This window comes from Crocodylus siamensis, chromosome 1 (assembly GCF_052110815.1).
Source record: "Crocodylus siamensis isolate JL-2025a chromosome 1, ASM5211081v1, whole genome shotgun sequence".
Classification (NCBI taxonomy): Eukaryota; Metazoa; Chordata; order Crocodylia; family Crocodylidae; genus Crocodylus; species Crocodylus siamensis.
The window spans coordinates 15,261,773-15,278,694 of NC_143395.1; the positions used below are offsets into that span (position 1 = coordinate 15,261,773).

The window sequence follows — 16,922 nt, forward strand, 5'->3', positions numbered from 1 at the left end:
AATACTGACAAGTGCAGGGTGCTGCACTTAGGCAGTAGAAACCAGCAGCACACTTATGGAATGGGAAACTCCCTTCTTGAGAGCACGGAGGCAGAAAGGGATCTTGAAGTCATTACTGACTCCAAGATGAACGTGGGCCGACAATGCGAGGTCACGGTTGGCAGGGCTAACCGCACCTTGTCGTGCATCCACAGGTGCATCTCAGGTAAAGCCAGGGAGGTGATCCTCCCCCTCTGTGTGACGCGGGTCAGGCCACAGCTGGAGTACTGCGTCCAGTTCTGTGCACCCCATTTCAAGAGGCATGTGGACAACATTGAGAGGGTCCAGAGGAGGGCCACCCGCATGATCCGGGGACAACAGGGCAGACCCTACAGTGAAAGACTGCGGGACGTAAACCTGTTCAGGCTTCACGAGAGAAGGCTGAGGGGGGACCTGGTGACTGTCTATAAACTCACTAGGGGGGACCAGAAGAGTTTGGGAGAGACACTGTTTCCCCTAGAGCCCCCTGGCATGACAAGGAACAATGGACACACATTATTGGCGAGTAGATTAGACATCTGCAAGAACTACTTCACATTTCGGGTGGCTAGGAGCTGGAACCAACTTCCAAGGGAAGTGGTGCTGGCTTCTACTGTGGGGATCTTTAAGAAGAGGCTTGATGCCTACCTGGCTGGAGTCATTTGAGCCCAGTTTTTCTCCCGACCAGGTGGGGGGTCGGACTTGAAGATCCTCAAGGTCCCTTCTGACCCTACTTCTATGATTCTATGAAATGCTGCATGAATGTGCACAGCTGCAACATGTACGCAGCCAGGAATGCAGTCCAGCAGCTTGGAGAGCAGCATTCATCTGGTAAGGCTGGGGGGGGGTGCAAATCCAGGGGGTACATGCCCCTTATGCCTGCCCTGGAGGTGCCTACAATGGTGGGAAGCTGCTCCCCCCCAACAGACAAGTCACCCATGGCTCTGGTCTCATGCCCCGCCCCAGCTGGTTAGTGCCTGCCCTGTCCCACTCCCTCCCTCACTGTGAGGGCCTCATGCCCCCCCCCCCCGGCTTACTAAATGAACGCTGCTCTCCAAGCTGCTGGGCTGCATTCCTGGCTGTGTGCATGTTGCAGCTGTGCACATTCATGCAGCATTACATAGAATCATAGAAGTCGGGTCGGAAGGGACCTTGAGGATCTTCAAGTCTGACCCCCTGCCTGGGCAGGAGAAAAAACTGGACTCAAATGACTCCAGCCAGGTAGGCATCAAGCCTCCTCTTAAAGACCCCCAGGGTGGGAGCCAGCACCGCTTCCCTTGGAAGTTGGTTCCAGATCCTAGCCACCCTGACTGTGAAGTAGTGTGATGTCTAGTCTAAACCTACTCAAATTCCCCATAGCCGTCGTCTGTGTAGCTCCCCTTTTCAGCGCTGCTGTGGCTGGTGGCTGATATGGTTGGCTAATAATCAGCCATTAGTATCAGCCAAAAAAATGAATACCAGTGTACCCCTAGTATGACATGCAAGTTATGCTAACAGCTTTTATAGGAAATTAGACAATTGTCCATCAAGAATGAAAGAATGATGGGGGGGGTGGCGAAGGAAGGGTGAGTGGGGATGGAACCCCATGCCTTCCCCCAGTCTGGGGCCATTCCCCCTTCCCTCCTGCTGCTTGGGGTCTGGGCCCACTCCACCCCTTCCTGTGGCAGGAGGAGGGGAGGGGAGGAGTGGGCCGGGGCCCGAGGGTGGGGAGAAGCCAGGGTGCTGTTAGCAGTGGGCCCCGGGCCCACCCGGCAGCAGCAGGGGGATGGGAGGAGCAGGCTCAGGGCTGATGCAGGGGGAGGAGTGGGCCCAGGCCCGAGTGGGGGAGGAGGCTTGTTCCTTCCTTCCCCCTGCTGCTGCCATGTCCCATCACTGTGGCAGTCCAGCTTCTTCCCCCACTTGAGCTCAATCCCCTTAGCCCCTGCCTCTGTGTCGGGCTGGGACCCACTTCTTGCCTCTCCCCAGTGTGCCCACTCCTCCCCCCAACCTGCGTCAGGCTTCTTCCCCCACTGTTGCTGCGTTGACCCTGCAGGCAGCAATGACGGAAGTGGGGAGGGGCAGCCTGTGGCCAGCACCAGTGGGTTCACCCCCCTGTGGCATCCTGACCCCTCTCTCCCCCTGTGCCACTGCTACAGTCACCTCAAGGGAGCAAGTGGCGAAGGGTGAGGCCAACTCTGGTGCCTTTGCCCCTGTCCCCGCTCCATGGTCGCCACCTGCAGGGAGCAGGGCGACGGGGGGCCTTGCCCTCTCCCTCCACTCAGTCTGTCTGCTCCATTTTGCTCCATTTCTGTTGCCTCCACCTCCAGGGAGCAGAACAGAATGCTGTTCCTTCCCCTGTGTCCCCACCATCATAGCGGCGCACGGCAACCTGTCTGAATGCTTCTTTGCACTCTGGTTGGTTGGTTGTCAGTCAGTCAGTCAGAGCGCAAATAAAGTGTTACAGACAGACAGACTTAGGCTTTTATAATACCAGAATTCTAGCTCCTTACTCAGGGTTGAGATTGATTTGTTTAATACCCAGAAGAGTAATTTATGTAATTACTCTCATGTTGGAGACATCTCTTTTGTAGGGATGGAGGACTATGTGAATGTTTTAAGGTGCATTCATCTTTTAGAGTGGCCCATGCTTCTATCCTTGGTGCTAACACTTTAGTGTTTGTAGCACCCCAAACTACAAAAAAAGTTTTATTTTATCACTTACGATTTCCAGATGTAGCTAGTGTTGTAAGACAGTGACTTCTTTCATAATATGTTGTTGAATGTAGATTAACACACATTTCTTAGAAATCTTTTCCAAAAAATACTAATTGAACAAAACCATGGTTTTAAAGATTAAAGAAACTCTTCCTACAAATACCTGTTTGATTTGCTATATTAAATTACAATGTTGTGGATAATTAAATGGTGCTAGAATCCTATATACATCTGTATAAGTTAGCTCAGTCCTGAGATGTGTGTATTACCTGTTACCAGCAAAATTCACTTGTTCTTCAAAAACTTCTTTGCCCCTCCCCACTCTACCCCCACAGCTTCCGTGCAGGCAAAGATTTTGGATCTTTTCCCAGTTTCTTTGTGTAAGTCATGTATAAATATGCTATTTTAAGTTTACAGTGTAGCAGAATAAAGTGGCAATTTTGAAATGGCAAAATGTTCCCATTCTGCTGTTCACAAAATGAGTTAAACGATTAAGTTTCCAGTTCTGAGGAAAGTGGTGTTTTTTTTCCCCCAAAGTTAAACAATTTCTTCTGTAAAATTATACACATTCAGACTGTAAGACTGAATGGCTGATGGCTTATTGTGCATGGTAGTAACATCTTAATAGAGTACTGAAATTTAGTAATGAAAAAAGAATGATTGTCAAGAAATTTACCATGCTTCTTAAAGTCAAAATGCTCAATTCAGTGGTGTTTTCTGCAAAAAAAAAACCGTTATATTTGTGTAGTAATAAAACTGCAGATACGTCAAAAAGTTGGTAATAAGCATATTTGCTAAATGTCTTTAACTTGACTTCTGAACTGTAATTGGGGATCTAACTGGAAGTGCATAGCAACTCCTTTAATCTGGCTCTTTTCACCATTGGCTTCCTTTTCCCCACCCCGTCTTCCCCTGGCCCCCCCCCCCCCCACTGATTGGCTGAGGTATCCTGGCGGCTTCGCTGCTCACTCCTGATTGGTCAGTAGGCAGATAACAGTTTTAAATATGTCCTGTTTTTTGGCTCCTAGCCAATCAGCAGCAAACACTGGGGCCCCTTGGCCAATCAGTGGCAGGAAGCAAAAACAGGCATATTTCAAACTGTTTTTTGTCTTCTGGCCAATCAGGAGCAAGCAGCAGGGCTGCCAGGGCCTCATCACCAATCGGGGTAGTGGGAGAATTTGTGGCAAAAAGAGCACAATTAAAGCGGCCGTTGCACAAGTCACTTGTAGCATGATTTAGGTAGATCCCTAACTATAACATGGAATTTGGGGTATTTTGAGTACATTCTCCTGGGTACATTCTCCTGTTTCATAACTCTGATTATGGACTAACAAATTCTAGATGGATGAAAACTGAATTAATTTTGTTATATAAACATTAGGCTATACAAATTCCACCTGTGTGCAGTAGTACGTCTGACAGCATGTATGTCTACAACTTTCCAAATGAAGCAAAGTCTTCAGCATCCGTCAAAGGAAAGCAGTTTGCGTCTTCAGCTTTCTTTGAAATTTTGGGTACAATAGTATTTCTAAGTGATGTAATTGCTGTCCCTCATTATATTGTAACTTTGAAAACTACCCAACTGTCAGCTCCTAGTGTTGTCATTCTTCTAACATTTTGTAAGTTCCTTTTGAAGGTTATTTTATAAAGTGGGTTGGGGGGACACTCAAATATAGTTGGGGTGTGAGCATGTGTGGTAAAAAAAGGAAGACGGGAATCATAGCCTGTAGATTGGTAGTGTTGAAGTGATGCTGTAGTGATGATGGTCCAGGGAATATGCGAAAGGCAATATTTTTTGTGGGTTATTGGAGCAATTGCATGGTTTAGATGGACTTAAGCTTTGGGGTATCATAGAAGCCCTTTCTTGGGTCTCTGAAAAGGTGGGGGGAAAGGATACTGTGATGCCCTGAGACCTTGGAAATTTGTCATTTGAAGCAACACGTTTAGCATTCATTATAGAAATGTCTTATGTTTGTTTTAATGGCAAAAGGACTCTCCGTATGATTTAGAAAAGAGGAAATCTGAACGCTCATGGCTATTACTTATAGCTCAACAGTAGCACTTTACTGTTAGCTTATACTGACTCTGTCATGAGCTCTTCTTACTTTTGTCTGCTTAGTGTGTTCAGTAACATTGTGTGCAACAAATCATTTCCATTCCAAGTTATATGCATGCACAAAATCAGTTTCACTAGTTTGTATTTATTGCAGATTGTTTGATGTGTATCAAAAATATTAAACTTAGATCTAGATGTATTTGTCCCTAAAATTTCTTTTTGTGTTATTTTGTAAGAATGATTCATTAAAGAACTAATTGTAACTTTTTAAAAACTAGATTTGCTCACCAAATCAATGGTGTGGCATTTGATGTAGATTGAGCAGTAAATTATGTGCATTTCAGAAGTTATTTTGAACAAACAGTACAATTACCTGGGGTATATGTATTTTATTGTAGATGTAGTTTTCTATATAATGCACTGCTAATTTGCATTATTTTCTTTCTTCAGGTTCGATCTGTGGATGAGATGAATCATGAGTTTCAAGCTCTTGCACTAGAATCTCGGGGAATGGGAGAGGTAAATATTTTTAGGTGGCTAAAAAACCTATTGGAGGATTAGGAGTTCTAATAAAATTGAGGAAGATATCTATAACATGACTTATAATTTGTTTAACAAAGAGTTTATTTGATACAGCCCATTTTTTCATCATCTAGAAGTTTCCTTTATGTTATCTATGGTGGAGATAATCAACATCAACAGCAGTGTCTTATAATGGGGGTTCGTGAACAGGGTTACCATGTTGTCATACCTTGGGTTTGTCAATTGATAGACTTAAAAATTGAGCTAATATGCTAGGTTTTTTACTTGAAGTATGTGTGTGAAGAAAATCCCTGCTGCTTTTAACAATTGAAGCCCTTTTCTTAGATGGGTCCCCTGTATTCATGTCAGACTGAGTGGTTATTATACCTGTTACTAGCTGATTGCCCAGCAAGAATGACCGGGGTAGGGGTGGAGCATGGGGACAGAGCCCCGCCTACCACCCCGCATTACTTGCTGGCCTCACACCCCCCCTTCTGTCCACTCTGTTGCTGCTGCCTCCAGGGAGCAGGGGGAGAGGGGGAGGCTAACTGCGCTGGCCTTGCCCCCGACTCCATCCCCTGTGTCCCCACCATCATGACGGCAGGTTGCCTTCTGTCAGTACGGTTCTTTGCACTCTGGCTGTTTGTCCTCCAGTCAGTGTGGAAATAAAGTGTTACAGACCGTCAGACTTAGGGTTTTATAATATTAGAATCCCTGACCCTCTTTTTAAATCTTTTGAGTACTTTTTAACAGCCCTAGCAGCAACAGAAATCTGATAACCTTTGTACCCTTCCTTTACCTGTGACATGTTAAGGTGCTTGTAGTTAGGCTACAGGCTTAATCTTCTCATTTTAGGAATAGGGTAGATAAGGACTTGTATGGGATAGTTTGGATAGGGTTGAATCTGTCTTGAGCAGGGCTTGGACTAGATGATGTCCAGAGGTCCCTTCCAGTCCTACTTCTATATGGTTCTGTACAATAAGCCTATGAAACTAGGAGGCATGAAAGGTTGGGGTTTTTTGTTTGTTTTTGTTTTGGCTTTTTTGAGCTAGAGTATAAGAAAATAAGGATATTTATTATGCCTGTAGAGACACTGCTTCTGGAGGCAGCCATGGTTAAAAGTACTTACGGGTGCAGAGGAACAAATTGTCCTGAAGGAGGTGCACTGTCAGAGAATTTGAAATATCTTTGATCAAACAAAGTACATTAATGTTTGGAATGAAAGACTTTAAATAAGCTGTTACAATTCTTGTTGGGAAGCTCTCTTAGCAATAGGTATAAAAAGTCTGTTTTTCTATTCTGCTAGTCAAGTCACTAGTGGGTCTGCAATCTAGAATGAGTTAATGGTACTTTTATAATTGGGAGGTGCAGTTACAGTCTCTTCACTGATGTTAATGAGGTAGAATCTAAAAAAAAAAAGATGATGGAATAGTGTTAAGAGTTCCAGTACTACAATGTTAAAAGTTCCAGTGATCAGGTATTAAGTGTGGAAACCCAACTCGCTCCAGTTCAAATAATGCAAATAAGACTGGTCAAGTGACAGCTGAGCCAAGTTTAGGTGAGTTTTTGTGTTCTGTCTCAAACAGCCTTTGTCTTGCTATTCTTAATTTCATTAAAGATGTTTCCTATTTTTAAAAGATTAAATGTATTTTTAAATGTTTTCAAATTTCACTGCTTAAGATTTAGAAAGTTACTTCAGGCTCTTATATCTGGCAGTTTAGCTGCTGCGGTTTTGAAACTATCAGCTCTTCGTGTTGGGTCAGTTAAAGTGCCAGATCACTGAAGACAAACAAAACTGTGGCTGGACTATCATCCACTTGGGATGTATTCAACAAGCCAAGTCAAGGCAGGCAGATGCAAATTGTACTAAGATATATTCATGTGAAGACCGACAGATGTGAGGATACATTGTATAGTGAAATCTTGTTAATTAATCACTGGATTAAATTATCACTTTGCTCTTTCTTATTAGTCGAATCCCCACTGGCATCCTGTTGACTTCCACACAAGGTGTTTTGACTAATTCATTATCTCTTATTAAAGTACAACTAGTCACTTCCAAATGCTCTCACACACAAAATCACAATGGAATTTGCTTCTCACAATTAGTCAATTTAAGGTACAGACCTGTGCCCTCCATAGTGCCTGTTAGGGGTACACCAATAGAGATTTTTTTGGGCTGGGCTGTGCTTGGGGCAGGTGGCAGTGACACTGGGAGGGAACCTGGAGGCCTACAGCCACCCCAAAATTCACTGTAGCCCCCTTCCCAGCATGCCACCTCCTGCCCTGAGCACAGCTTAATCCAGCCCCCTGCTGGGATGAGTCCAGTCCACAGGGGCAGTTTGCCCTTGCAAAGACCCTGGAGCGCATGTTTCCCTCCCCCCTCAGTGCCCTCCCAGGGTGCTGTAGCAGCAGGAGCCCCCTCCCTCTGCCTCCTGGACGAGCTCCAATCCTGCACCCCTCCTGCCCTAGCTGTGCAATGCCTGCCCCAGCCCCACTCCCTCACTGCAGAGCCCTTGATCTGTCCCTCCCACGGCCCTTCCTTTCCCCCACAACAGATGCTGCTCTTCAAGCCACCAGGCTGTGCTCCTGGCCCCGTGCATGGATGGAGCAATTATCAACAACATTATCGGCTGCATCAGCCAAAAAAAGCCAATTACCAATACTGTCGATTTTTCCCTGTATCAGTGCCGATCCAATATGGGACTGATATTATCGGTGCACATCTAGTGCTTGTCAAGCAAACTGATGCACACAAAGCACTGCATACATTCATCTTTTCTTGGCTTAGAGTTGGGTGATCAATCATTCCATTTTGCAATAAGGCCATCTAAATCCAAAACAAAAATCTTAAATCAGGAGTGTCAAACTCATCCCTGCCCCAAGTGAAATCCAGGGTGGCAGAGCCAGCAGGGCTGTTGGAAAAGCCGCCGCCTCCTCCCTACCCCCGGCTGCTGCCAACAACCATGGCCCAATGGGCCTGTCAAAGAGCCTAGTAGGCTGAAGGAAGGGTTCTGCTGGCTGCGTTTGACACATCTTAAATTATTTTACGTATAATAATATAATTCCTAATTTGTAGGTAGCAAGCTCTGAATTTTTGTAGAAACAAATTTACATAAGTATCTGTATAATCATACAGTTCTTAGATAGTAAGCCAGAAGGCATAATGTTTGCACTCAGAATTTTTATATATTGCTTCATTATGAATGTTAAATTACTGTCTCTCAGTATCATGCAAAATGCATTTTGCAAACGGATGAAAATGTCTGACTTCTGTTAATAGCTCATGGATAATCAGTCCTCAGTATTAATCCCCTCAGAGTGACAGATTAACCAGATTTTATTTCACAAAAGATTTAATCTTTTAAACCCTGTGCCCAGCGCCAGGAACACTGCTGCCACCACTGGCCCCAGGCAGCAGGAGCAACCTCCTGTTATCCTGTGTGTAGATCTGGGGGCCCGCGCCCCCTGGGCAGCCCACACTTGGTGTCAGTGCTGGGGAGGGCAGGTGGGGGGGGAGCTAAAGCACATTTTGGGGTGGCAGCAGCCCCCCTTGCATTGCTGCGGCCTGTCCTGAGCACTGAGGAGAGCCTGCTGCAGCCCCAGGTTGCAGCGGATGCTGCCTGCCTGCAGCTGCTGGGCTGTGCTGTGCCAGGGGGTTTGGGGCATGATGCAGCCTAGTGGCTGCAGGCAGGTGGCGTCTGCCGCTCCTGGAGCTGCACCAGGGATGGCACCAGGTTCTTCCTGGGACTTGATGGCATACTGGGAGGGCAGGTTGAGCTCTGTGGGGGCAAGTTGTGTGTGTGTGATATAGATAGATATATTAGATGCAGATATATATTAGATATATAAAATGCAAACTGGCCATATTCTAGATTACTTTACTTAAGTGTTGACTGCGAATGTAAAGAAACCAGTGTTAGGGCTTATCTATAAAATCACATCGAAGTATTAAACACAGAGACTGCATGTAGAATTCAGGTTTTAACTGCTAAACAATATGCCTTATAAGATGTTTGGTTACTGGCTTTCACCATTAAAACAGCAGTACTATCTAAGCTTCATTTGCTTGAGTTATTTTTGGGTTGTGGTCTTTCTGTGAAAGCCACAATTTATGGATTTGGAAAAAAAAATTACCAAATTTGATATTCTGGTTAATGAGAATTTTTCTCCAGATTGATACTTACTGATCTAATAAACTGCTGCTAAAATTGTTTTATGTGTTTTCTGATTTTTAATGAAGGGTTCTTATCATTTAGTAGTTGTGCCTCTAATCGCTACAGCCAGTTTTTACTTTGATACAGGGTCCCAGGTATACCAGGACCTGGCATGGCCTCTCATGGCTCCCTCACCACTTAAAGTAGTAATGACAGGAGGAACCTCCTTCCCAAGATACCTGGCTAGCAGCAAGGGAACTGCTACCCTATCTAGGAGTAAAAGCAGGGCTGCTCTTTTTCCCTGAATAAACAAAAGCAGCAGCATTATGCCTACATCAGGGATCAGCAACCTACAGTCCATGGCCCAGTCTGGCCTGTGGAGCCACTGGATTGGACCCACAAAGTGGATGCTTTGGCAGTGGGGGGCTTTGCCCACACTGCTGCTGGACACTTTGGCCATGCTATGTTGTAGCAGTGGCCAGGTGCTGGTGCTGGTCTTTGACGTGAGCTGGGTCATTCTGGTCCGCTACCCAAAAATGCTGTCTACCCCCTTGTTGTGATGCCTGACTGGGAGCATAGGTAGAACCTGCTGCGGTTTATACACTTGCACAGGGCCCTTTGGAGTGGTGGCATGGGAGATAGTCCAGTTGTTGTGTCTTAGTGTTAATGTTCCTTTTTAATATACGGAGTAGGTCATTGCTGAGCTTATTGATTGATTTATGGTAGCCTCAGATTGAGGGAGACATCTTTATTGAGGGTATTTTATTTGTTTCTGTGATTTTCTGCTGAGCTATGAAAGTGAAAACTTTTGGGGGCATTTTGGATGAAAGTAGAGTTTCTAGTGTAATAAGTACTAGAATCATGTTATCTAATTCTCTAATAGGTTCTTAACTCTCCTGTCTTTCATTTGGATTGCATCTTCAGTATATTTTAAAGTATCTTACTCTGCATTTGCTGATTCAGCTCAATGGATTGATTCATGTTATCATTTCTTGAGAAGACTAAGGAATTGTGAAAGATGGATCAAATGGCAGGGTATTCTGGTTTTGATTCTGGTTTTGTTTTTTGTCTCCTTGTAGTAATCAAGTTCCACTCCCTGCAGAAATGAATTAATTACTCCTGTATCACCCATAAGACGTAGTGAAGTGTTTGTAGTTTATTCTCAAATGCTTTTATCTGGTTTAGTTTGATGTTATTAAGTCTTGCTGTTAGGAACTTAAAGCATTTTTCTTTCTAAATTTCATTTTTCCTTTCCTCGCTAATTGTTTTGCCCACTTAAACATCCTAGTACTGCTATATTTTTCTTTATTTTTGTTAACTCTCTCCAACTTGTTTTCTTGATGCTGAAGGCCACAGGGTTGAGATTTATAATAATCCAGATATGGTCTCATCAGTGCTACTTAATCGTGATTCTTATGAATGCAGAAAATACAATTTTTAATCTTGTGTCCTAATTTTAATTCTTCAATAATGTTTTGTACCTTTTAACCAAAAACCTGTGTGAAATCTTATGTTTATCATATTTTGCAAACTATGGCTTAGTAATTGTCCTTAAATATGTGAATAAATATGCTGATAAAATATACAGCTGCTTATCCTACTCAAAAGCTTGCAAAGAAGATTTTTCTCCAGCTATTTGAGTTGGTCTAATAAGATATCAGATTTACCCGAAGAACCTTGCCTTTCTATGTCCTTAGACCAACATAGTTACAACCTATATCCCTGTCCCTAATGAAGACACTGTTGTATTCTTCTTTATGTAGTATTTTCTAGATTTGATTTTTCATGAAATGTAGCTGATTCCTGCTTATGTTCTTAATTAAGTCGGTTTATTTTTTTCATATCCACTTGAGCCTAAACACTTCCCATTTTCATATTTGCACTTTTCACCGGTCAGGCTGTAAAAGTTCTAAAATACAGATTTAATGATTTTAAGACTGGGTTGGATATCCCAAGACTAATCTTGCCATTCAGTATGACCACTTATTGGCAGTTCTTCACATAGCAATATTTGGTTTAATAGCTTTATTTAGCTAATTCATAAGTTTAATACACACTGGCCCAGAACTGTACACCATCAAGTTAAAAGCTAAGAGCTCTTGATCCACTTACGTTTTGCAATACTGTGATGGTTTAATCTGTCAGAAGCCAGCCTCAAAAGAAAAGTTTTCATTGGAAAAAGATCCGCTGTCTTTCTGCTTTGGTCACCTGAAAGCTGACTATACCTTCAGTTGCCTGTACAATCTCATTCTTTTGTCTTATATCTTAGTCTTATCTTGGAGGCTTTTCCCCAATTTCTGTATCTTCTATGAGTCTTCCTCTTGTGACACATTTTGGGCATTCACTCATTGGTTGAGAAGGTGTGTTTATAAAATAATAGTCGAGCAATTAATAGGTTTAGAAGAGCATATCTCCAAGGGTTAAACCAAACCTTACAAAAAGAAAATCATGTAGTTCATGGTTAGGAGCAAGGAAGATAAAAGCAGTTGTGTAGTGATGAGACAACTTCTGGAATACTATCCAGCTCTAGTGTAACATGTCAAGGAGTAGGTTGGATTAAATGCATATGTTTCAGGGCAGTGATACAAGAATATTGAATCTTTAAATGAGAATGAAGAAGCTCAGTCTATTTAGGTGATTAAAGAGTAATTTAGAGATTTATGGATTACGATTAAATTGCCTTTCTGCTGGGAGAAGGTATTTGGTACTAAATGACTCAATCTATCACAGGCATAGCAAGATGCAGTCTCTGGAAACTGATGCTGAAATTGAAAATAAAACATGATTCTAAATGTTAAGGGTAATGAAACTGAACCAGTTTACCAAGGGATGTGGTAATTTTTTGTTTCCATTACACGGAGTCCGTAAGTCAGTACTGAATGTCTTTTTTTAAAAACCCCAACAAACAGCCTCTCTTCAAGTAGAGATGATTGGATTAGATACAGAAAATACAGTGAAAAGCTTGTCATGTGGGAGGTCAGTCAAGATGATCATAATGATCTTTTTTACCTTAATCTGTAAGAACTGTTTTAAACTCTTGATTCTATCTTGTACAGCTGGTTTAATAGGATGTTTGGCATGTTTGTGAAAGGGACAGGCTGTTCCTCTTTCATTCTTCTTCCTGATATGACAGAAGGAATAATTGATAAACATTTGAGTTGTTCATTCTCTTTGAAAGGCTCTAACTAAATCGTAATATTTTAATAGAGATTTGATGTATGCCATACTCATTGGCAAGCAAAATTAAACTACATCAGGAAAGTTAACTTCCGCCTGAAGCAGGGAAATCTCCTACCTAGGCCTCATCTACACATTACACTTAAGGCTTGATTAATTGGTTAATCAGGCATTGTTGTGACCCAGGTGCATGTTCAGTTACTTAATGGTGTGATAAAAGAAGGCATAAATTACATAGTTATTCCACAAAAAATGTGGGATAACTTTGTGGCTTTTTCTTATGCCATTAATTGAACGTGTAGCCAGGTCCTCCCCTGTGGCTGGGATCCCCATCAGCTGTTGAGGCGCTCAGTTTTAGGGGTACATCACCTGCTGCACTCCTTTTTAAGCTGACAAGGCTTGCAGCAGGGGCAGCACATGGTATGCTGTGAAACTTGTCAGCTGTGGAGTCACAGCACAGGAACTTGCCTTCGGTACTGGGGGAGCCTAGGATCATGATCCCGGACTCGTGCTGCACCAGCAATAAAGCGTGATTTGATCTGATGCTGGATCCCACAAGCACATCTCCTACCGTGCATGTATAGGCTGGCAGGAGGCATGATTATGTGGATCACGCATCAGATACTATATGGCCTGTACCTGAATGTCTAGAGAGCCCTCTATATACTTCCACTCCCACTGTTAAGTGAAATTTAAATGGAGAATTCTTTCATTTAGGAACTCTGTACAAATTCCAAACAGTTCATTTCAGCCTCTTAAGGTATAGAGTATGTATTGGAGCACAGGAAGCTGAACTGTTGAAATATGAGATTGAACTGTTGTATAAGAAGAAAAAGATCTTGGCTTGGCATGACAAATAGAACCAAGGATGTTATACTTCCCCTCCATGTGGCATTGGTCAGACCACAGTTGGAGTACTGCGTCCAGTTTTGGGTGCCGTACTTCAAGAAAGGTGTTTTGCAGAATTATGAAAATGTTTTATTTCTCTAAACTGAGGTATTCAAAGAAACCTGGCATAAAACTAGCCATAGATTCATATTTTAAGGTTAGATGGGAGCACTAAATCATCAAGTTTGATCATCTGAGTATCGCAGGCCATTCCTTTTAACTCCAGTTATTGCCTTCTTAGGGGATCAAGTAAGGGTTCCCTTGGTGAGCGAACAGGGGCAGTAAACAGGGCAATTAGTTTGAAAGCAGTTCACTGGGAAGGAGAGAAGCCAGGCACCAGGCGCCCAATCCTGCTCTGGGAAGGTCGGTTCGCAGGTCAGTTTGCCCTTTTTTCAAGGGGAGCCTTTACATTTTGTTGAGATGAAGCAGGAGAAAAGGAACCTTTTGGACCATGGAGCAGTAAACAGGCCAGCTTACAGGTGAGTTCACTAGGGAAGATCTGCTTGGAAGAGCAGCAAGAGAGTGGCGGCAGATTAAGAGACCCAGAGAAATAAGTGGAGGATGTCTTGGTGCCAGAGCTGCTGCCACTGCCTCTGCTTGCACCTGTGAGGTGCTTGTCCCGTCAGGACTGCTCACTGTCGAGGCTTCCCCCCAGGTCCTGTTCTGGCACTGTGGAGACTGGCTTGCAGGTTGCTTTGTGACAGCCAGGTGTGGGAGTGCCCAAATGTGAGTGGTGCCTCCTTGTGGTATCCCTCAGGGAGCAGGCAAGAAGGCTACAGGGGGAGGTGACAAGGCTCCAAAACATCCTCCACCATGAGAATTTCGTTGAATGGATGCTAAAGGACCTCTAAGGCTGTGGAGGAAGGACTCCAAAAGGCAGCACTAGAGAAGGGAGAGAGGACATGGACTCCCAGGAAGGTGGAAACTGGAAGCATCTGCAGCAGTTCACCTGAAAAACAGATATGGAGCCCTAGCAACAGGATGAGCATGTTCCGTTGGTGGAGGAGGACAGGCCAGGCCTCCCCAAGTTTGGAAGGATCAGGACCACTGCCACCAAGAAGAAATGACAAGTCATGGTGGTTGGAGACTTCCTTTCGAGGGGTGTGGAAGCATCCGTTTGCCAGCCTGACCTTTTGTCTTGGGGAGATCTGCTGCTTGCCCAGAGTGCAGATCCAAGATGTTATGGAAGGATTACTGAGACTCATCTGGCCCTGTGACTACTCCATGCTGTTCACCAATGTGGGCACCAGTGATACTGCCAGGGGAGACCCTGAGCAGATCAAAAGTGTTCAAGGGCTGTGGGTGCATTGGTGAAGGGGACAAGGGCTCAGATCGTATTCTCAATCCTTCCGGTCAGGAGGAAGGGCCTGGGCAAGAATGGACACGTCCTGAAGATAAATGCATGGTTGCACAGTTGGTGTAACCAGCTTGTCTTTGACCATGGGATGTTGCTCCAGGAGGAGAAGACAGGTTCGACCTCACGAAAAGAGGGAATCACAGACAGGCTTGTTAACCTAGTGAGGAAGGCTTTAAACTAGGTTTGCTAGGGAATGGAGACCAACTGAGGTAAATGGGGAAGTGAGTGACCTGTGATACTGTATCTGGAGGAAGTGCAAGCAGAAGGGGGCAGCAGAGGAGGCCTTCTCGTCCTTCCTGGGAGAGTAGGGCAATTGGCTGATTACCTCAGGTGTCTGTACATGAATGCACAGAGCCTGGGAAACAAGCGGGAAGAATTGGAAGTCCTCACACAGTCTTGAAACTATGATGAAATTGGCATAGCAGAGAGGTGGTGGGAGCTCACATGACTGGAGCACTGTCATGGATGGGTATGAACTGGCACATTGCTTCTGAGATGAGACGGGGGGAACTGAACTTTATTTAGCCTGGGAAGAGAAGACTGAGGTGGGATTTAATAGCAGCCTTCAGCTGCTTGAAGGGAGGTTCCAAAGAGGATGGAGCTGGACTGTTTTCAGTGGTGGCAGATAAGAGAACAAGAAGTAATGGTCTCAAGTTGCAGCAAATTTAGGTTAGATATTAGGAAAACCTTTCTCAGTAGGAGGGTAGTAAAACAGTGGAACAGGTTATCCAAAGAGGCTCTCCATCCTCAGAGGCTTTTAAGACCTGGCTAGACAAAACCTTAGCTGGGGTGATCTAGCTGAAGATGGTCCTGCTTTGAGCAGAGGGTTGGACTAGATGTGACCTCCTGAGGTCCCTTCCAGCCCTAATTTTCTCTGATTCTATGATATATCATTTCATTAACAATTTTGTAGAAGACTCTCTTGGGTCTGAATTAAAAACATAAAGTAACTACTTTTTAGTCTGAATCTGCTTTTTCTCTACTGGGCATTTCAGCAGAGTCCCACCAGAATGCATATGCTCTAAGCAAGAATTGATCTGTGTGTGTTGAAAACGTAGCATTTTGAACATGTCGGTGTAAGCTCCTGCTTACTGTTGTCTAGGAATCACCTATCCCAGGTGCTTCTGTACCCGAGTCTCCTTAGGGCCTGAATATTAGGTGTACTTGAAGGAATGGAGTGTGGGACATCCATTTTGCCCTGTGGCTTTGTGGCTAAGGCAGTTGTTGCCCAGAAGTGGGAGAGATCTGTCTTGTTTGCATTCCTCAGTCTATGGTGGTTGACGTGTACAACGCTCTCCTCCCAGGAAGGTATCCTGACTGTCTGCAGGACTGAGAGCATTCCCCATTCCTCTTGTTGAAGCTGGCTGCATAGGAAGGATGTTTTTTATTATTCTTTTACAAAACCAGAGTGTTATGTGTTTCCTTGTAATTTTTGCACATGTATAGATAAAGACAAACTTGTTCTTAATGTATCTTGAGGACTTTAATGTGCATTATTTTGACCACTATAATAAATATCAGTAGCAATGTAATAGGGTAGAAAGAATTATTAGGAATGAAAACATATATTTTAATGTTGGATGTAGTGTTTGCTTTCTATAATACTGCAGTATGAGTACTTTACTGAAAGACAGAACAGAACATGATGTTCTAATATTGAAATGGAGTAAGATTTTTCCAGCTTTAGAAGTAATACTCTTTCTTTCTTGCATACATTGCACACCCGAATAAGACGCGCACCTTATTTTTGGAAAGCAGAAAAGATTTTTCCAGAGTCATGGGCAGCTGTGTGACAAAGTAAATCCTCCTGGGAACATATAATGTCTAGAAAGTCTGTCATCAGGAACTTCCTGGTACACCAGACTGTCTTGTGATGCCAAACTTCCTGGACATACGTTCCCAGGGGAACTTTCTTTGTCGCGCAAGGTTAGGGCCCTCGCAAAGAGAAGTAGCAAGACTGTTACTTCTTTACTGTAAGTAGTTCTTTATATAACTTCTTGTAAATAGAGTGTTGCTTACACTTCACAAGTCTCATCGAGATACTGCCAGCAGC

General features: G+C 43.9%; 1 protein-coding gene across 11 annotated transcripts in view; it reads left to right on the top strand.

Annotated features, from left to right (window-relative positions):
- The window catches only part of PUM2 (pumilio RNA binding family member 2), a 112,575-nt gene that overhangs the window by 33,343 nt on the left and 62,310 nt on the right, over positions 1-16,922 (top strand). For all 11 annotated transcript variants that reach the window (XM_090031701.1, XM_090031653.1, XM_090031696.1 and 8 more), the window contains one exon: positions 5,219-5,287. In XM_090031701.1, coding sequence (XP_089887827.1) covers positions 5,237-5,287 — 51 coding nt within the window. In that variant the 5' untranslated portion in view covers positions 5,219-5,236. The remainder of the gene's footprint in view (positions 1-5,218; positions 5,288-16,922) is intronic.